A 21,810-nucleotide genomic window follows, 5' to 3' on the forward strand; every position below is an offset into this window, starting at 1 on the left:
GATGACACCCAGCTCTATCTGTCCATGAAGCCAGATAACACACACGAATTAGTTAAACTGCAGGGATGTCTTAAAGACATAAAGACCTGGATGGCCGCTAACTTTCTGCTTCTTAATTCTCAGCAACCATCTTTTATGAACTCTCTTAACAAGGTCAAGCAGAAAAATCAAGATGATTGAAGGTTTTTTATGATGAGGTGATAGCTTATCAGTTATCATCTCCTCGATTGATCATCTTAAAACTAATAAATCTCCTGGAACTGATGGTTAGCAAGCTTTCTCTGAAGAGCTAGCTCCATTACTGCTAGACGTTATATTAGAGAGGATTGGAAAAGGCTCTTTATCTCCTGCACTAACAGAAGACATAATCCCCACACCTAATGTGGTTGTTGATAACTGGAGACCTTATTGAATGCAGACGACAACATTTTTGCGTCAACACTGGCTTTTCTGGAGCCGATCATTGATGAAACCCAATCTGGTTTCATGAAAAACTCACTGTAATCAACATTTCTATGCCCTGGTGATAACCTAATCCTTTGCCTGGACTTTTAGAAGGTCTTTGATATGTTAGAACTTTATATTTCAAAGCATTGAAAATGTTGGCTCTGGTGACTTCTTCTGTCAAGCTGTTAAAACATTGCATTTTACAGGCTCCATAAGATTAAGACGGTGAACATCCCCATGATTCAAGCTGAGTCGGGGGAGGAGATCAAGACTTCCACTGCTTTAATAAAGACAATGGATTTAAAACAACATCCACTCCATCCATCCTCTTATCTTCATCAGGGTTGGAGGGGGGGGCTATCCCAGGTGTGATAGGGCGAGAGGTGAGGTAGACCATGGACAGCTCATCGGCCTATCACAGGACAAACAGTGAGACAGACAACCATCTGCACTCACGGCAATGTTCCCTCTAAGCTGCGCACTGCCGGCACGATCTCTGCGCACAGAAAATCTGCGTCGCGCACAAAAAAAAGAAAAATCTAACCTGAATTGAAATTAAAGTAAATACTTTAACTATTCTGTTTTGCAGTGTTAGTCAGTGAGTGACTGGCTGCTCCCGTATGGGATCAGAACGATGCCACCTTATCCCACAGTCCAGACATGGCATTTAGTCGTTTAGGAAGGGGGGAAGTTTTAGGAGTGACGGCGTGTTTTGAGATGTGAGAGACTTGAGACGTTTAGCACATATCTTAGTGTAGTTGCAGTGTAGTGTGTAGTGTAGTCAGTAGTGTTGTTGTGTGTCAGAACAATGAGGCGCCTGCTGAGTGTTACAGGTGTTACAGCAGTGATACACCTGCTGCTGTCAGGCCTGCAGGTATCAGGCTGCTGTTCTCCTTCATCTCATAGTGGACAGAAATTATTTTTTGGAGTGGCACAAATAATTTGTGTGGCATCAGATTTGATGCAGAACAGCTGATCTTTATTTTAAAAAAATACACCTTGGCTGCATTTTTAGATAAACAGCTGCAAAACAACTTTGTTTGCATAACTCAGTTACTTTTTTGAAGAAGTAACTATATAATTAACTGCCCAACATTGGTCATTATTTACTGTATTTTGCAGACAGAGTTACAGACTCTCTCCCAGACCACAGACTCAGAATACAAGTCAGAGCTTTATAAAAAAATATTTATTTTTTTTACTTCCAATAGTGTTAACATGCTACACAGGTCAGGAACAAGATTTTATTTTTCGTTGTAAGTGGGCTAAAGCACTTAATTAAAAGTAGTGTAACATAAATGCTGTAATCTGATTACTTTAATAAACATGTAACTTGGATGCTGGCGTGACCACAGTGCACACGTCTGCTGTCGCTCACAGTGGTCCGAGGGACGCTCAGTTTGTGTGTTCGCGCAGACACATGAAACATTAGAGGGAACACTGCTCACGGGTAATATAAACCAACTAACCAAGCCCACTAACTGTGGGAGAAAACCAGAGTAGCCACTGCAAACGCAGCCGGACTGTGGGTCTGAACCAGGACCTTCTTGCTGTGGGGCAGCAGTGCTAACCTCAGCACCACCGAGCTGTCGACCCAGACTTTAAGAAACTAGGAAAAGTATGATTACAGCTCGGTACTGCTTCTTCTTTGTGTTGACAGGTTGAACACAGCAACCACCAGCAGCATGCACGTGGTGTGTGCGGGTGTCTGCCTCTCACAGTGATTCTCCTCGCGTGTGATCTTGTAACATCGGGAGTCCAAACACTAAGACACTAACTGATACGATCACCATAGAAACGTGAAATCACTTAGTTCACGTTACATGTTAGACTGTTGTAAGCGTCACACTCTCCAGTTTCAGTTTACTGAGCGAACTGATAAACATGTGTAACCACCAACAACTCTCAGTAAAGACTAATAACGAAACAAAGCAGCAGCAGGAGGCGTTGTTGCGGCAACCAAACAAATAGCGTTACCGTGGTAACAGCAACGTCACTCGGAGAGTTTCTGCTGACGTGCGCGTCACCAGCCCTGTGCGCAGAGGTGAGAGGTCACGTGTCTGACTCACCCGGATGAACCTCATTGATCACTGATGTCAGAGAGTTATTATATTCTGCAACTACAATGTCAGACATGACCTTGATAGCATGTTGAAAGACAAGTCATTTTCTTTTTACCTAAAATACCCACTTGCGCCTAAAATGAAAGAAACACACTTCAGAATCATATCCGGCATTTATCCAGTTGGAGAATTCCTGCATAAAAGGTTTAATTTTGAGGCCGACTCTTGTGCTTTCTGTTCTTCCGATCCAGAAACACTAGAGCATCTATTTTTCACTTGTCAGTATGTTGATGCTTTCTGGTTTGAAATACGCTGTTGGGTTTCACTCAGAATTTCCAATGTACCTGCCTTCACATCTAAGGATGTTCTTTACTTTATGGACAATCTGGATTCTGAAATCTCAGATGTTGTCAATTTTGTAATAGTGCTACGTAAGTTTTTTATTCATTTATATAAGTGGAAGAATGCCTCTCCTATGTTTACCGTCTTCTTGAATTACTTTTGTCAATATTTTAAGTCACTTAAGCTTATTTCAAATATGAACAAAAAAATAGTTTCATGTTTTAAATAAACTTTATTTAAAGTTTTTGAGCGTCCCCCTGGCGTGCACGCGCCTCCGCACATGCTCGTTCTCGCCGTGTGTCGTCACGTGCTGCGATTGGCTAAAAGGACACCACCCAGTGTACAGCACGCATGCGCAGTGTAGCAGGATAGGAGCAGAGTTTTGAGTTCAGTGGCGCTTACTGCTTGCAGCAACAGCACGCGTACGGCTGACACACGCGCACCTCCACAAACACCGGGAGCACGCACAGCTGCAGACCCGGCCGAGGAGCTCCACAGTCGGCATGAGGATCGAATTCGCCCCGCTGAACGTCCCGCTGCGGAGGAGGCTGCAGACCGCCGCCGTCGTGCAGTGGGTCTTCTCCTTCCTGGCGCTAGGTACAGTCACGTGACCTGCCGAGACACACGCGCACACACGTAGAGACAGTGATTGATCAGTGTGATCAGGGTCGTTGATTAATCAGTACAGCGTGCAGTAGTATTGATCTGCAGTCACTCTCAGGCGAGTCCTCAGCAGCTTCAGCCTGCAGGTGGACCCTGTAGGTGGACCCTGCTGTGCTCGCAGGTGTTTGCGTTTGGCTTCACTGTCCAATCAGAGGCACATCACAGGAAAACTGACGGATTTCACGGCTTCAGGTGTTAAAAAGGATCCTCCCACTTCTACCTGTTCATTTGTATTCGGATGTTTTATGTGATGTTTGAGTTTATCTGATGTTACACACTCATTTTTATTTTCACCTGGTAAAAGGTTGAAAGAGGCGGAGCTTAGACACACACACACACACCTGTTAGGTGTAGATCAGCCTGGTCACTCAGAGAGCACCTGAACGCCTCAGCTCACCTGTCTGCCTCACCTGTCTCCCAGCTCAGTGCTGTTTGGCGGCCTTCATCCTCCTCGCCCTCTCTGATTGGTGGATGGTGGCTCTGCTCTATGCTGGCTGGCTGTGGCTGGACTGGGACACACCCACCAATGGGGGTCGAAGGTCACAGTGGATGAGGAGGTGGAGTGTGTGGGAGCACTTCAGAGACTACTTCCCGCTGACGGTGAGCGATCCCTGAATATTGGTTACTGATCATTCATCAATCACTACTGATCAGCGATCGATCAGCGCTGCTGTTCGCTGATTGATTACCGATCAGTGATCGATCAATCGGTGATCGATCAATCGGTGATCGGTGATTGATCACTGCTGGTTTGTCTGCAGCTGCTGAAGACTGTCGACCTGGACCCGAAGAAGAACTACATCTTTGGATTCCACCCACATGGTAACAAACACACCTGTACACCTGCCCTTTTTAGTCCCGCCCCCTGATGTGTGTCTCCATGCATGTGCCTGTCCTCAGGTGTGCTGGTGGCGGGGGCGTTTGGGAACTTCTGCACGGAGGCGACGGGTTTCTCTCACCTGTTTCCTGGACTCAAGCCTCACCTGCTGATGCTGCCGTTCTGGTTCCGAGTGCCGTTCTTCAGGGACTACATCATGTGTGGAGGTAAGGACCTGTGAGGTGAACTGAGCTGGTCATGTGACAGCGGTCTGTGTGCTGATTGGAGGACAGTCATGCTCTGATAATGACGCTCCTTTAAACTCTACACTCCTTTGACTCTTTGTCGCTGTGACCTCCTCCAGCTGTTGTAATCCAGCTGTGCTTTCATCACAGCGTCTCCATCGGGCTTCAGTTGCTCCATCAGCCCTTTGGACTCTGGGCTGCAGGTCAGCAGGGAGGAGGCTGACACAGGCTCTCTGATTGGCTGTCTGACCACACGCAGGGTCACATGGGTCGATGTGTCCCAGCTAGCGCCTGGTCGTGTGACTCCGGCTCGGCTCCTGTTGCCCCCTGGGTGCGTGCACCTCTGTCACCTCAGGTCTGACTCACCTGAGGGAGGAAGCGGGGTCATGTGACACCTGGTGGTGTAATGAGGAACTGCTGGATGGAGATTTAAAACATCGTCGTGAGGGTGTGACGAGCGCAGTGTTGATGGAGTGATGGGTGGAGCTGGTGTTGGTGCCGATTCCACTCACTGTGATGGGTGTGTCAGGGTCTCACCTGTGAACCTGTGTATTCTCTGGACCAAAGGTTGATTCCATCTGGATCAGTAAGAGCTGCAGCAGGGATTCAGTCAATATTTTTATCTCTAAGTAAACAGTTTCTGTTGTTTGATATCTGGTTGTGCTTTTTTCTTCTTGTAAGAAACAAACATCTGCCTTTAGTCTGACAGGGCAGGTGATGGTTTTGGTCCTTTTCAGCCGACACCTGTACCAGCCCGAGGTCAGTGTTAGCGATGACGGGCCGATGGGGACTCCAGGCCTCGATGGCCGGGGTCCTGCAGGTTTTAGATGTGTCCTTGATCCAACACAGCTAGGGCTGCTCGATTATGGCAAAAATGATCATCACGATTATTTTCACTGAAGTTGAGATCTCGATTATGTGACGATATTTATTTAACAATAACAATGTGTTGAATAATGACTTTGAAGATTGTCAAAAATAATATAAAATAGTGCAAATACTGATAACAGTGCAAATGTTTGCAAAATAAATGAAAAATGTAAACATCTGTGTTTAGTGAACTTTGCAGTGTTGCTACGACACCGTAGCAAAGTTTACACACTGTGTCTACTTGATCCACGTCTGACTGAACCCATAATGTTTCCACACCACTGAAGTTTTTTTACCTCTCTTTTCAACCAACGGCCGTCACTCTCCTCTCCAAATAACTTCTGCTTAGCTTTCCGAGCTTCCCTCGGGTCCTCTTAATCAGCGGTCCCCAACCCCCGGGCCTCGGACCGGTACCGGTCCGTGAGTCGTTTGGTACCGGGCCGCGAGAGTTGAGGCTCAGGTGTGACATGTATACTAGTTTTCAGGGTTTTTATCGGTTTTCAGCGTTATTTTGTTATCGTTTTTATCGTTAACTCGGTTTTCCTGGGTCTTTTCACGTGTGTTATGAATAAATTTTCTTTTTTTCGGTACCGGTACTAGTTTTATTTTGTTGTATTTATCCGCGACACCTTAAAGGCCGGTCCATGAAAATATTGTCTGACATAAACCGGTCCGTGGCGCAAAAAAGTTTGGAGACCGCTGCTCTTAATTGTTGTGACACGTGTTGGAAATGCAGAGAGGTGCGCTCGATTTGCCACACGGAGCAGCGCGAGAGTAAAGCACGAGGGAGGGGCTAATAATCGGCTCAGTCATTTTTAATGATCGTTGAAAATTCGATTAATTGAGCAGCCCTAAACACAGCTGATTTAAAGGCTAAATGAGCTCAACACGTGCTGAAGCTCTCTGGAGGCTGGGAATGAACTACTCATGCGAGTCAGGTGTGGTGACCCACCGGCCCTCGAAGCCTGGAGTTCCCCAGCCCTGTCCTGGACGATGAACTTGGTGAAAGTTGATCTGATTGTCAGGTGGAAGATTTTTGGCGGTGGTGTGGGGGGAGTGGTCTGAGCTCAGTTTCTGTAGGTCGCTGGTGTCTGTGGATGAAGTCTTCACGTTTACATGGCCTCAGCGTCTCTTGTCGTTGTTGGTTAGGAGGGAGTCCTCAGAGTGTACACGCATCACTGCACACATCTGTAACACTCCGTGGATCCAGCTGTTGGTATCTGCTGTGCAGATGTTGTTAGTGAGGTACCCGTCTATGCCTTGTGGTAACCATGGTAACAGGTGAGGGGAGGAGTCACTTGTCACCCGTGTCTCTGTCAGGTCTGGTGTCCAGCTCCAAGTCCAGTCTCTCGTACCTGGTGAGCCGCCCCGAAGGAGGGAACGTGGCCGTCGTCGCAGTGGGTGGAGCTCCCGAGGCTTTGGACGCTCGGCCCGGAGCTCTCACCTTACAGGTACGTGTAGAGTCCTGCTGTGACCGCGACTCGCAGCTCCGCCCCATCTGCGGTCACCGCACCCATCGCGGTTACATCACTGATGTAGAAAGAGGAAGCTGTGTGGAAACGCACCGCACTCAGTGACATCATCGGGTTATTAGCACAGTGAAACATGAGGTCAGAGGTCACAGCCTGGAGTAACCACATTTTAAATTTTAAATCCTGCTTTTCCTCACCGAGCGCCGTCTCCGTCTGTTTTTCAGGTTCAAAACAGGAAGGGCTTCATCAAACTGGCTCTCAAACATGGGTGGGTGGAGCCTGTAAAGAGGGCGGGTCTGAGAGGGGCAGGACTATCACCTGACTGACTGTGTTTGTCTGTGTGCAGAGCTCAGCTGGTTCCCGTCTTCTCCTTTGGAGAGAACGAGCTGTTTGATCAGATCGAGAACCCGACCGGCTCCCCTCTGAGGAGGCTGCAGGTCAGAGGTCACACCCCACATCACCGTAGACGCTTCAGGGTAACCTGCTAGATAAAGGAACCACAGGGGCCCTCAGAACCTTCTACAAACAGTTACCACAGCTCTGATTGACCCTATAGCAGCCTCTCAGCGGCCACGAAGCTGATACACTGAACATAATCTATTCATCGCTGCACTTTTACAGCTGCTTGAAATGACTGTGTGGGTATTATGGGATACCAGTGTGTTATCCTGTGTCTACAGAACCGACTGCAGAGCATCATGGGAATAGCCATGCCTTTGTTTCATGCCAGAGGAGTTTTCCAGTACAGCTTCGGCCTGATACCCTACAGGAAGCCCATACGCACCATCGGTACGACCACACAGCTTTAACCCGACCCTGACTCAGTGTTTATCCCAGCCTAATATAATGCTAACCTGATGCTGTTGCACTGTCGTTCCTCTAATATAGGCTCAGAGCTAACCTAATGGTAACTCGATCTGTGTCCCGTGTTGACTCAATGCTAACTTGATGCTATTGCACCGTCCTGCGCCTGGCTCGTCCTGTTGCACACTTGCCCTTTATGTCGTCCTGTGTTGATTGTGTTGAACGCTGTGTCGTTTCACTGTGTACTGTATGGTTAAAAGGACAATCAAGCCTCTTCACTTGACTTGCTGACCTTTATGGTGTTCACCTAATGCTAAACCACAGCTAACCAAGTGTACAGCACACTGAGCACTAGCCTGGCTTAGTGGAGGGGGTTGTGTTGGTCTGCTTTAGTCCCTTTGAGTCCGTATCAGCTCCCGTTGCTATCTCAGTTTTTAAACACCCTCTGCCCTTTGTTATCTCTGGCCCAGTGTCAGCCTGTGTCAGCCCCGTTGGCTGCTTGTTGGGTTTATCTAGGCACAAAGCTGCTGGAACACAAGCCCAAACTGCACAACCAAACAGACGAGATAGAGCTCTTTGTCCTTGTTAGCGAGGGACGTCAGCCCAGGCCTTCACCTGTCCTAATTGAGTATGCAATTACAAATACATGTGGCATTGTTAAGCAGGTATACCTGAACAACATCAGTGTCTGTAGTCTGTGTGCGTGGGTGCAGCTGTACCATAGATAGACATGCGACCTTTCAATGCAGTTAAACTGTCTGCAGGACAGCAGAGTAGGCGTCTCGCTAAATGATCAGAACAGGAGGTTGCAATAGGTCATGTGTCAGATGAGCATCTAAAGGTCAGGACAGTTTCTAAAGCTCTGATGGAAATGATAACGTCGAGGCTGCTTCCTCGTCTCGTGGTACACAAGTGCACACAGAATGTCATCAGACCTAACAAGGATCTGATTATCAGCATACGAGTGATTATATGTTTCTAAGCATAAAGGACGATATAAAAGATCAATTCCAACACTGCTGTCAGCCTCATGCTTCTGTCTCTGCCCTCAGTGGGGAAGCCCATCCCAGTGGTCCAGACTCCGAGTCCCAGCAGCGAGGACATCGAGAGTCTTCATAAAGTCTACCTGCAGAATCTCGCTGAGCTCTTCGAGCAGCACAAACGCAGCTACGGCCTTGCTGACGACCAGCACCTCGCCTTCATCTGATGGAGCGCGTGAACATTGAACTATGAACTACATTCATGTAAACACCTGACCTGTGTGTGACTTGCATGTGATTTCACTATGAGTTGGATCTGCTTGCAGAGCCCGTTGACTTAAATTGGAAATTCCAAAGCTGCTATCAGGAAGCACTGATTACAATAGCAAAAGCTAACAGTGCTGGGAGGAGCCATGCATTTAAATAGGAGCTAACACACAGTGGGAAGCATTCAGGTCATAAGGAAACACTTGCAGGAATCTGCCTGTAATGGGCTTTGCTAACGTTAATGCTAATGGAGCTTTCATGGTACGTTTAAGGGTGTCATCAAGACCACTCTCGTGGGTTTATGTGCAATAAATCATGTAATAGGATCACAGGTAAATGGACTGGTTCTTATTTTGTGCTTTCCTGCTTCGAGCACTCCTAGCGATTTACACAATTCACCCACAGTCATACTCCGATGGATGCGTCAGAGAGCAACATGAGGTTACTGTCTTACTCGAGGATGTTTTGCATGCCGGGCTGGAGCAGACGAGGGTCGAACCACGAGCCCTCCGGTTAGTAGCTCTGCTCTAACCTGAGCTACAGCCACAGGTGTGGCAGCACAGGGGGTGGTGCAGTGTGAGTCACAGCTGTTTGCCTATAAGCAGAGGCCCTGGAGGACTGAAGCTGCAGATGCTGAAACATCTGGAAATAAACTGAAGCTACGTCTTTGAATTGTTTCCCTTGTTTAAAGTGTTTGGCATGGACGAGCTGAGCGTTGGAGGGTCTTCATGAGCTGTGACTGATGCTGAGCGTCTGCTCGGCAGCAGGTTATGTTGAGAGGGGACGCTCACGGGGATCTTCTGACCTGTGAATTTCCCCCAGAGAGCCGAGGTTACCGGAGACATAAATAAATACACTTCACGATTCACATTGATCTGATTCAAATGATGCAATATTCAATAAATTCTGGTAATTGGATTCCATGAAAGCGTGTCAACAGAAAGCAGCGATCCGACGGCACGTGCACGCACATGCTGCTGAGAACAGAGGTATCACAGGTTTCATCCCTCCGGACAAAAATTCACTGAAGAGCAGCAGAAAAAGAAAACAACGCTTCACGTTTGAAGAACATCATCATGAGTTCTTTATCTACAGCTTTCAGTACCAATAATCAGCTATGTGCTGCAGGCCTTCAAGCTGCCAGTCGTTAAACCGTGACGGTAACGTCTGCGGACCCAGCAGTCCTACCTAATTATCTCCAACCTTCCTGTTTGATCGACTGCAAGCAGGTATCTGCTATAGAAAGCCAGGCCAGGAAAAGCTGCTTTGTCTGTTTCCTGCTCAGCTACACAAAGACATCTGCTCACAGCGCCAGCTTTGGCTAAATGCATGGTGTACAGTGAGGCTGTGATTGCAGAGGAATAGTCAAATGGGTTCTTTTGACAGCACGCTGATCTGAACTCTGATACTTGTATGATTTATATTATTGTTCATCATAATATTTATGAGCTGAGCTGAATCCGGTCAGAGGTCAGTGCCGACACGCAGGCTGCTCGGTAACGCTCGCTTTCACCTTTAAAGACACACGTGTGTGCACTTTGAACCAAACTTTGACAACACGTTTACGGTAAAGACCCCTCCTCTGTCCCCACTGCGCAGGCGCTAACCCTGTCAGAGTCTGTCGTGCACGCGCACGTCGGTGCTCGGACGTGATCCGGATCGGACCCGGACCTGGCTGCGCGTTCACGAGCTGGTACAGAGACGCGCACGCTGTTAGGATGGAGAGGAAGAGGAGGAGCGTGCAGTGACGGAGCGCAGGGTGTTTGTTTACAGAAGAAGAGGAGGAAGAGGTGAAGCTGCACCTCAGAGAGTCTCGCTCCTGAAACAGCGCGAGGAGAGGAGGAGGAAGAGTCCCCAACTTCTGACTCCGTAAACTTCCTGCACGCTCCACGGTCGGGCCGTGCTACCGCGCATGCGCCCTGAAGTTTTCACCCCATCGGAACACAATGGACCGATTGTGACGTCACCGGTTGCTTATCCGGATCTGAACCAGTGACGGCGGCGGGAGCGCGCCTCGGCTCAGCGCGTGACCGTGAGTGTTTACTCAGAAGTAAACTTTATGTAACTTTATATAAATCCAAACATGTTTTACAAACACACGTTTGACAGAAGACAGACACACAAACACACACGTCAGCTCCTCCCTCCACCGTGTCCAGAACATGCAGCTCTGCTGACACAGGTCGTCGTTGACCTTCATTGACCTGTGGCTCAGGGTGCGCTGGTGCTACAGGACACCTTTAGGTTCGGACACGGTGTTCGTTATGGACACGCTGTGGTTTCCACAGAAGACCAACAACTCGACACCGCTCGGGTTCAGATCCAGGAGGCCGTTCCTCCTAACCACACCCCTCCAGGTCTCGCTGTCGTTGTCCATATGAGCGCTGACATCTCCCAGCAGGACAACAGGGTCCCCAGGTGGGGAACCCTCCAGCACCGGGAGTCCCCTCCACCCGGGGACTCAAGGAAAGCTGGGGACTCAGAACCGTTGTTCTGCGAATAAGTGCAGACGACAGTCACACAGGCTGCTTCCCACCAGGGAGGTGACATTCCACGTCCCAGTTACTAGTCTTGGTAGCCGGGGTTCGGTCCACCAGGGCTGCCTGACACACATTGCACCCGACCCCTACGATGCCTCCTGCGGGCGGTGGGCTTCTTTTTACCTTTTTTGGCTGTGCCCGGCCGGGCCCTAACGGACTAAGGCCCGACCCCCAGACTCTCGCACTCGGGCACCCTCGCGGGTCTGGCTCCAGGTCGGGGCCCCGGTGACTTTATCCCAGGCAGGGTGAACATCACCATTAAAGCTGTTTTTTAAGTTATCGCCCCTGTAGAACCGTCTGCACCATGAGATACTCGTATGCTGAGATCTCCAGTAACTAGTATCATCTGAAGTACAGTCAGATTCTGACAACGACACAACATCAGAATTAAACTGCTCAGCAAAAACAAATATGGCTTTATGTTATGAAGTAAAAATGTAAGTGAAACACAGGAAGTGCAATCAAAATAAAACAGGTGGGAGCTGGTCTCACTGTTTATTACATACAACCAAGAATAAATAAGTAAAACTTTGTTTACAAAAGCTGTCATTTATGTTTTATTACAGTTTTATTAAAGCTCAAAGTTTTGTTGAAGTGGTGTTTCAGGCTTTGAGAGTCAGTTAGCAAAGTGACCAAAAGTCTGTGGACACACCTTCATGTTCAGAAACCAACATCATCATTATCACGTGGTCCACCTTAACTCAGCTAGCCAATCACAGCACAGCTCTGAGAACTCCGAGTGCCTCACCTGACCCGGAGAGTGAAGGGTTAAACCCTGCAGAACCTAAAAAAACACACACACACACACACAGTCATGTTGTGCAACAGTCTGAAGCAACACAGCTGAGCAGGGTGGAGTGAACAGGAAGTAGAGAAGAAGCAGAGTGGGATCTGCAGGGCGGTGCACTCTTCTGGACAGACAGACTGCACGAGGGGTGAGACACGTTGCTGCTTTAACTCGGACCTCTGCCTCCACACACTGTGTTGGTTTTTGTGCTCTACGGGGACCTGGGTGTGTACGTGCTTCTCTGAGGACTTCGAGTGTATTGTGTGTGTTAGTTTTTGTGCTTTATGTGGACGTAGCAGAGGTCTGTGCATCTGACGACTTAGTCCACTGATGTAGACTACCTGCGTTTATTGTGAGGCTGCGTCCCCAGGATGCGGATCAACACACGTGCACATGCTCAGTGTGTCCTGTTTGGACATAAACAGCAGTGAATGTCAGGAGGCGTACCTGTCAGGTGTCTTCACACTGGACTGTGGTTAAAGCTGAACTTTGACCCCTAAGCTCCTCCTCTGTAGATCAAAAATCCATGTTTATTCTTAATTAGGGATGGGTATCGTTTAGGTTTTATCCGATACCGGTGCCAAATCGGTACTTTTGAAACGGTGCCGGTGCTTAAACGGTGCTCAAACCGGTGCTTAAAGAATGGAGAACACAAAATTGGTCCAAAAACCTCTCATGTTCAGCTGTTTTTTGTAAAAATATAACAATGTTAGCCTTTTCTGCAGCTATGGGGCATATATGGTATCACTCTTGGCTGGAAGCAGTGCTTAAACAATGGGAAAAACACAAACTTTGTCCAAAACCTCTCATGTTTAACTGTTTTCCACTTTTTCTTTGGTCATTTTAGCCTTTTTAGCCAGGGTGAAGGGAGTATCTGCCATCAAACAAGAAGACAGCCGCATGTAGCTATGATGATGTTTGCTAGTTCACCTTACATGCATTAATGTAATAACGTGGTTAGCCTACTCAACGTAAATTAGCTACTCACGCAGAGAAGAACGGCTGCTGCCACCATCATCCGTCATCATTTCTGCTACACTGGCAGAGCTAGGGGCCAGGACTCTCCTCTTCATGTTTTTGGGGGATGTTGCATAACAGGCAACCCACCCGCAGTAGATGTGCTCGGTGTGAGGTCTTGCAGCAAGCTATCAAATACGGCGCATTTCTGGGCTTTTAAAAAAAACCCGCTATGCGTCGCCAGCTGTTTAATCGGATTCTTGGTGTTACCTCCTTTGACAGTATCACAGTATCAGCTTAAAGCACTTGTTGCAGGCTGCTGAGTTTGCATATTTTGCTATGAAGTACAGCCAGACTTTAGACCGCTTCGCCTTAGACATTTTTAATCTGTAGCTCTGCTCTAACAGAACGTACGTACCTGGCCCCGCCTACTATCCTCGGAAACGTAAAATGATTGGCTAGAAGTGTATCACAGCTCAGGAAAAAAAAGCACCGAAATAAAGCACCGAAATGTGCGCTGCTTTTCGGTCTGGTTACTACCGTTTATGTCAGAACCGGTGCCATCACGGCACCGGACACCGGTACCCATCCCTATTCTTAATTGTGTTTAATTTTTTAAGCGTGTGTCTCTGAAATGTCCCCATAAACCACATTAACTGGTGTACTCTGCTGTGTGTCAGTGAGCCTGTGGAGTGTGTGTGTGAGAATGAGTGGTGGTAAAAAGAGGAGTGGCTTTCAGATCACCAGCGTGACTTCAGAGGTGAACCAGAGTCCAGCAGACCAATTGTCTCCTAGCACTGTCCTGCCCATCATCCAATCAGAGGTCTCTCTGCAGTCCCCCCTCTGCAGCCCTCAGGGAAGCTCCTCCCAGCCAACCACACCCTCTCTGAAGAGGAAGTACGTCTCCCTCGATGGTGGGCAGGGGGCGGGGTCTTCCTCCAGGTTCAGGGTGGTGAGACTAGTGAGCGGAGCCGGCGGCGGAGGCCGGGGTGAATCGTATCGTCGCGGGCGATGGATGTGCACAGAGTTCACAGAGCGGCAGGAAGGCCCGGGGTTCAGGCGGGTAATGGACAGCATGAGACACGCCCACTCCTTGGAGTCCCTGGAGATGATTGGCCGGGAAAGCGAGCGGGGTGGAGTCCACTCTCAGGACAACACCCATATGCTGGCTCAGCACGTGCTGCACAGTGGCCCGCCTTCACCCACGCACCAGACGCCAGCTAATGTCCGGCTGCTCGACCACAAGGAGTCGCGCCTTGTGGTCGAGCAGGGCTTAGGCTCCACCCCTCCACCACCTTCACCCCGCCCACGCTTCGCCCCAACTCCTCTGCGGCTGGATGTGGACGCCTCAGGACGGGTAAACACACACACAGACACTCGTTTTCATGCCTTAGTGAGGACATCAATCTGACATAATATTTTTGCTAGCCTCTTACCCTAACCCTCAGAAACGACCTAATCTGGACTAACCCGGACTAGCCCAGACCTAATCTGGACTAACCCGGGCCTGACCAGAACCTCATTTAACTCCAAAGCACAACCACAGTGGGCTTTATGTTCAAATGTAAAGAGAAAACCCACCAATCAGCAGCCATATCCCTGCTCCTTTGTGAAGCATTTGGTTCCCACAAAGACATTTAGACAAGTATACACGCACACACACGTGTCCTACTGCCTGACTCAGGCGTGATCTCTGCACAGGTGGAGGCTGTTAGCTGCACGCCTTCTCGTTTGCGACGTAGCTGAGTTAGCAGCACCTGTTCTGCTCTGCAGTTTCACCCCTGACACTAGGGGGCGGTGCAGCTGCTAACAGAGGTGGGGCTAGGGCGTCAGCTGCTTGTGATGTCACAGCTGCAGCTGATCGAGCTGATTGTTGATCAGGTCATTGGAATAATAAAAACATGTACGTGCAGCAGTGACGTCAGAGCAACATGTGACATCATCATGACATCACTGAGGAAACCCGCCGGGATATAAAATGAATCTTTAATGTTAGAACATTGCTCGTTGTTTTTACGACAGTCACTCACACCTGTGTCTCACCTGTCAGTCTGTCCTCAGGCTGTCTCACTCTCAGCCTGGCTCCCCCCCTGCTGGACTGTACCAACCCCCTCTGACCCCCGCTCAGACGCCGTCAGGCTTCAGCCTGGACCGCACCATGTTCGACCTGCCGGGGGACGCCAGGTGAGTGTGTTTAACAGGTGTTTGCGATGTCACTGCTCAGTGGGAGGAGACAGGATGCTTCTCAGAGGTCAGCTGATTAGTTTTCAGCGTTTGGTTTGTTTGTGATTGATCAGGTTGATTGATTGACTGATGAACCCGGACTTTCACAATAAAAGTCCATCCTGTTTGAACTGCGTGCGTTTAGTTTGAGGTCTGAAACACTCCATCATAAAGTCTGTGGGTGCTTTCCGTTTTCGTGAGGTTACTCGCTGACAGACGTGACCTGTGATCTGTGTGGAGGCCACAGCTGTTCCAAACCCTAAAGGAAGGAACCTTGGTGCTTCCTTTATTGCTTCCTTTAGCGGAGGAGACACTGGAGCATCCTTTATGAGAGGGGAGGAGGGAACGCCGAATGGTAAACGGGCTGGTTTGTATATTGAGCTGCAGAAACGCACAGACCAGCTGGATGCGATCTTAGCTTGGTCATTCTCCACCACCGTAGGGGGCGTGTCCCATTTTGACCTTCCAGATAGTGCCAGTGGCTGTGGCTTGAACCAAGTTGAACCAAGCTGGACATAAAACTTTGCTCCCGTTCGTGTCGGAGATCCCGTGAGGGTTTTCTGACCACAGTCCTGTGATGTTTGTACCTCAGTGAAACCTCGCCCTGCTGCTGCTGCTGCTGCTGCTGTCGCGTTTTTAACTCTGCTGAGCAGTTTTCAACAGTTTGTAGCCAGAACTGTAAAATCCTGGAGTTTTTTATGCAGCCACTGAGGAGCTCATGGTTTTATTCCACCTGCCGGACTGCTTTGGACACAGCCCGTGTGTTTTCTTTGATGGAGATGTTTGACCTCAGACAGGGAGGAAGTCTGACCCCAAATACTAAACACACTGTCCAGACAGGAAGCACGTCTTTGGATTTTCAATCTAAAAGCTTCTGAAGTTTAACCTCCAGGAGGATAAACCCTGAATCGGGTCTAACGAAAGCTCACACAGATCATGCTGCACAGTAACCGCCCACATAGCTGCTGAGTGTCAGCTGACTGAGGGCCAAAACAGACCTGCTGTGTGTGTGTGTGTGTGTGTGTGTGTGTGTGTGTGTGTGTGTGTGTGTGTGTGTGTGTGTGTGCGTGTGCTGCATCACTGTGAGCCATGATTTTGTCTCAGAGGGCGGTGATGTCATACAGTTTCAGGTAACAGCCAATAAAACACCTGAGAGTCAAACTGACATTAAAGACAACTAATGGACCAAAACTCCTGGAAACCAACCACAGAAGTGTCAGCGATCAATATCAGTGATCAGGAATTAATTACTGATCAATACCAGTGAGTGATTACTGATTAGTTCCAGTAATGAGCAGGCAGTTGGTTCTTTCCATGGTCCCTCCGTCTGAATCAATGGGCCTCTGTCTGCGAGTGGGCGGGAGAAGAATGCTGCTGCTGCCTTGCCATTGGCTGAGACCGTGAGTGGGCAGGAGCTGGCAGGCAGCAGCCAATCAGAGAGCAGAGATGTGTGGGAGTGACAGAGAACATGAAGATCTGAAGTCTGGACGCACCTTAGTCTGAAGAAAACATCTGGATACAGCTGCTGACATTCACACACCTGTGAGCTCACAAGGAGGCAGCCAATCAGGGGCCACCTGGGAAGGCGGAGTCAAAGGTATTACGATGGACGGCGAGGAGACAGAACCTTAAGCTGATTGGAATTTGCTCTGATGGTGTGCTGTGATTAGTTGGTGCTCTGTGGTGAAGTTCTCACTGGATGTTTCCTGTTGTGCTGTGCTGTGATTGGACTGTAAAATATGTAGCTGAGTTCTGATTGGCTGGTGTTTCTGTGGGCCTCCATCAGCTGAAGATGTTTGTAGGTGAGAAGAAGAGGACCTGTCAAACACGTCCTCAGCGCCGTCTCCCTTCGACTCCGCCCCTTCCTCCCAGGACTCTGCAGCCTGTTGCTAAGCAACTGGAGCCTCCAGTTGTCTTACGTGATCATACAAAGGTCAAAGGTCGTGGCTCAGCTGTCAGGGAGTCCTGGCCGAGTACCAGGACATCGATCCAAGAACTCAAACCACGGGTGAGTCAGAGGTCCCTGACCCCTCCCTCCAGAGCTCAGCCTGTCACAGAGGCCCGCCACCGATCCACCAATCAACCACAGCCATCCCAGCAACCCCAGAATCCTCTGCGTCACACTGCCCCGCATCCTCATTGGTCAGTTCCTGCCAGGGCGTCACCCACCGGGCAGGGCTCTGAGGCCACTATGATGGCTCTGCTGCTGTTCTGCAACAGGTAACCAAGGTAACCCGGGCGGGGCTCAGATTCACCTGCAAAATAATAAATATGTGATAGTACCTGTCCAGGGCACCGTCGTAATGGAGATTTATCATTTCAGTGGGTTTGTTCATGGTTAGATAAAGTAATAACAGGTGAGAAGAACATCTGTGCAGATGTGGATAAAGGTGCTGATAACGGTCATTCACCTGTCTCAAAGTCACCTATCAGAGAGTCACCTGCCTTTCTCACCTGCCTGTCTTTCACCTGTCTGTCTCTCACCTGTCTGTCTCACCTGCCTTTCTCACCTGCCTGTCTCAGCTGCCTGTCTCTCACCTGTCTGTCTCACCTGCCTGTCTCTCACCTGTCTGTCTCACCTGTCTGTCTCTCACCTGTCTGTCTCACCTGCCTGTCTGTCTCACCTGCCTGTCTCTCACCTGTCTGTCTCACATGCTTGTCTCTCACCTGCCTGTCTCACTTGCCTGTCTCTCACCTGTCTGTCTCACCTGCCTGTCTCACTTGCCTGTCTCTCACCTGTCTATCACCTGTATATCTCACCTGTCTGTCTCACCTGCCTGTCTCTCACCTGTTTGTCTCACATGCTTGTCTCTCACCTGCCTGTCTCACCTGCCTGTCTCACTTGCCTGTCTCTCACCTGTCTGTCTCACCTGCCTGTCTCACTTGCCTGTCTCTCACCTGTCTATCACCTGTATGTCTCACCTGTCTGTCTCACCTGCCTGTCTCTCACCTGTCTGTCTCACATGCTTGTCTCTCACCTGCCTGTCTCACCTGTCTGTCTCTCACCTGTCTGTCTCACCTGCCTGTCTCTCACCTGTCTGTCTCACCTGCCTGTCTCTCACCTGCCTGTCTCTCACCTGTCTGTCTCACCTGCCTGTCTCTCACCTGCCTGTCTCACCTGCCTGTCTCTCACCTGCTTGTCTCTCACCTGTCTGTCTCTCACCTGTCTGTCTCTCACCTGTCTGTCTCACCTGCCTGTCTCTCACCTGCCTGTCTCTCACCTGTCTGTCTCACATGCTTGTCTCTCACCTGCCTGTCTCACCTGCCTGTCTCTCACCTGCTTGTCTCTCACCTGTCTGTCTCTCACCTGTCTGTCTCACCTGCCTGTCTCACCTGCCTGTCTCTCACCTGCCTGTCTCTCACCTGCTTGTCTCTCACCTGTCTGTCTCTCACCTGTCTGTCTCTCACCTGTCTGTCTCACCTGCCTGTCTCACCTGCCTGTCTCTCACCTGCCTGTCTCTCACCTGCCTGTCTCTCACCTGTCTGTCTCACCTGCCTGTCTCTCACCTGCCTGTCTCTCACCTGTCTGTCTCACCTGCCTGTCTCTCACCTGCCTGTCTCTCACCTGTCTGTCTCTCTGTGTCTTGCAGTAGTTCCAGTACCAGTTTGATCGCCATCGACAACAAAATCGAGCAGGCCATGGTGAGTCCTGTTTCTACGTTTCTAGTCTTCTATCAGGCGTCGATCTATAAACCTTTGTATCTGTTGCTGGTAGATTCTGTCATGAAGACATCAAGTCGTCTGTTGTTTTTCTAGTTGTATATTTACTCTTTGCAGTGAGAGAGAGTTTGTCTGTGACTCTGTTCCTGTGTAGATATTTCAGTTCTGTATTTATTTGATTTCACCTTGATTTAAACGAGGATGACCTGACTCCTGAGGTTAAGGATCTGTTGTGTGAGAGGGTCCTGACTGAGAGACAGTCAGCAGTGGTTAAACACCAGCTGTAAAGGTTTCTGAGCCAACTCTGATGGTGGTCCTCCGTCAGGTCGGTCCTGGCTCAGTTTGTCCTCAATCTGAGGTTGAAGCAGTTAGTATCTGATCCCATTCATGTAGAGCTGTGTTCAGATCTGTCCCTGCTGCTGACGACCATACATGTGACACCGTTCTGTGGTTACAAACGTCTCTCAGTGAGGACATATGAGCAGGAGTTCTCCTCTATGCTGATGATGCTGTTAGTCACACAATGCTCCCTCTGTAGGACGGGCTTTATGATTGGCTGGTTTATTTATGCACATCATGTGTGTGTGTGTGTGTGTAGGACCTGGTGAAGAGTCACCTGATGCTGGCGGTGAGGGAGGAGGTGGAGCTTCTGAGAGAACAAATCAGAGAGCTGCAGGAGAGGAACCGGCAACTGGAGAGAGAGAACCACACGCTGAGGGCGCTGACCCACAGCATGCACACTCACTAACACACACACACTCACTAACACACACACTCACTAACACACACATGTGCAGTCATGTCAGGGTTAACAGGACGGCGTTCTGGCTCCTGCGTTTTCTGATCAGCTGATGCTTCAGAGACACTCGCTGTGCCCTCCTGCTCGTCCTCCTTCATGTACCTGTAGTACTGTTGTACTGCAGTATTTGTGGTACTGTACTGATGAAAGGTGTGTGTTTCTGTGTGTGTGTGTGCAAGTACTTACAGCATCTGACAAAAGTGAGCACACCCTGACATTTCTGTAAATATTGTGTTAGCTCCTTTCATGGGACAACGTTGTAGGTAACAAAAGAGAGAAGACCCGAGGTGAAAATGTCCAAACTGTGCCCAAAGGGTCAGTATTATGTTTGGCCACCATTATTTTCCAACACTGCCTCAACTCTGTTGGTCATGGAGTTCACTGGAGCTCCACAGAGTGCCGCTGAATCCTCTCCCACTCCTCCACGATGACATCATGGAGCTGGTGGATGTTAGACACCTTGCACTCCTCCACCTTCCATTTGAGGGTTTGGAGACATGGTTGGTCTGAGCACTGACAGGCTGACCCTCCACGCCTCCAACCTCTGCAGCAATGCTGGCAGCACTCATACCTGTTTTCAAAGACAACCTCTGGATATGACACTGAGCACGTGCACTCGGCTTCTTCTGTCGACCACGGCGAGCTTTGTTCTGAGTGGAACCTGTCCTGTTAAACTGCTGGATGGTCTCGACCACCGTGCTGCAGCTCAGTTTCAGAGTGTTGGCGAGTCACGTGACACCAGGGAGGGAAAATGGCTAATCGGGCTCAGTTTGGACATCTTCACCTATGGCTGTACTCACTTTTGTTTCCCAGGGATTCAGTCAGTAATGGGTGGAGTTATTTAGAGGTGACACCAAATGTGCACTGTTGTACAAGCTGCTTACTTTACATTGTATCAACGTGTCAGATTGACAGTGTGTCCTGTGAAAAGATGTAACGAAATATCTCCAAAAATGTGAGGCTGTGCTCACCTCTGTGAGATACTGTGTGTGTGTGTGCGTGTGTGTGTGTGCGTGTGTGTGTGTGTGTGTCTGTGTGCGAGTGTGTGTCTGTGTGCGAGTGTGTGTCTGTGTGCGAGTGTGTGTGTGTGTGTGTAGGTGTGGAGGACAGTGAGGATGATGGGTGGAGTCAGCAGCTCAGCTCCAGGCAGCAGAGGTGTTGTCAGAAACCGATGGACGAGTCAGAGCTGATGGTTTGAAACTCCTTCTTTGAGAGCCCCTCCCACCCCGGGGGGGGTTACTTCCTGTTTAAAGGGAGTTTTTCCTCCCCACTGTCCCACCGTGTGAAGCACTCGGAGGCGACTGTTGTGATTTGTGCTGCAAAGTAATCGTCCAAGGTGTCCCGATGATGTGTTTCAGTGTGGCTGCTGAGGAAGGAGTTGCTTCATCAATTTGAACTGTAGCTCAGGATCAGCGGGCTCCGCCCTCACCATGGGTCAGGCTGGACCCACTGTGACCCCTGATCACTCACACACACACACACACACACACACACACACACACACAGTAACCCAGAACGTGCCTTACTGACCTCACCTGACGGTGTGGGCGTGGCCTAACGGTCGCACCTGGGACTGTTTGTATTAGCCGTCCAGATGCTGATGCTGATGATGAAGAGTAGAGTCTAATAAATTAATAAAGCCTTACAGACTGATGTTTGTGTGGTCCCTCTGTGTTTGCTGTCTCTCTGTGGGGTATGACGTCACACACAGTGCATGCTGGGATACTGGGTCAGGCTGACAGATGGAGAGAAAACAGCCAAATCAGAGAAAGGAGAATATCTAATCCTTAATCCAGCGAGCCCCTCCCCCTGCACGCACACACACACAATCCTGGAAACAAACACAGGATTAGGATTAACTGATGATCTTTAAA

At 49.3% G+C, this 21,810-nt stretch overlaps 2 protein-coding genes across 5 annotated transcripts; both read left to right on the forward strand.

Annotated features, from left to right (window-relative positions):
- Positions 1 to 3,190: 3,190 nt before the first annotated feature.
- Positions 3,191 to 9,301, forward strand: mogat3a (monoacylglycerol O-acyltransferase 3a). The gene is made up of 9 exons (XM_040007474.1): positions 3,191 to 3,449; positions 3,937 to 4,115; positions 4,277 to 4,337; positions 4,416 to 4,559; positions 6,768 to 6,898; positions 7,144 to 7,187; positions 7,266 to 7,356; positions 7,600 to 7,708; positions 8,776 to 9,301. Exons 1-9 carry the CDS (start codon positions 3,356 to 3,358, stop codon positions 8,928 to 8,930), a joined length of 1,008 nt encoding a protein of 335 aa, XP_039863408.1. The 5' UTR covers positions 3,191 to 3,355; the 3' UTR covers positions 8,931 to 9,301.
- A 122-nt stretch (positions 9,302 to 9,423) lies between these two features.
- LOC120718776 (TSC22 domain family protein 4-like) lies at positions 9,424 to 21,589 on the forward strand. Of its 4 annotated transcripts, none has more exons than XM_040007480.1 (5): positions 9,424 to 11,002; positions 13,935 to 14,611; positions 15,305 to 15,438; positions 19,068 to 19,119; positions 19,736 to 21,589. In XM_040007480.1, exons 2-5 carry the CDS (start codon positions 13,961 to 13,963, stop codon positions 19,883 to 19,885), a joined length of 987 nt encoding a protein of 328 aa, XP_039863414.1. In that variant the 5' UTR covers positions 9,424 to 11,002; positions 13,935 to 13,960; the 3' UTR covers positions 19,886 to 21,589. The 4 variants fall into 4 exon arrangements, with proteins under 4 accessions (XP_039863414.1, XP_039863418.1, XP_039863416.1 ...); XM_040007484.1 differs by having other exon boundaries at positions 19,071 to 19,119; XM_040007482.1 differs by lacking the exon at positions 9,424 to 11,002 and adding an exon at positions 11,799 to 12,522.
- Positions 21,590 to 21,810: the final 221 nt, after the last annotated feature.

This window comes from Simochromis diagramma, unplaced genomic scaffold (assembly GCF_900408965.1).
Source record: "Simochromis diagramma unplaced genomic scaffold, fSimDia1.1 OVJJ01000674.1, whole genome shotgun sequence".
Lineage (NCBI taxonomy): Eukaryota > Metazoa > Chordata > Actinopteri > Cichliformes > Cichlidae > Simochromis > Simochromis diagramma.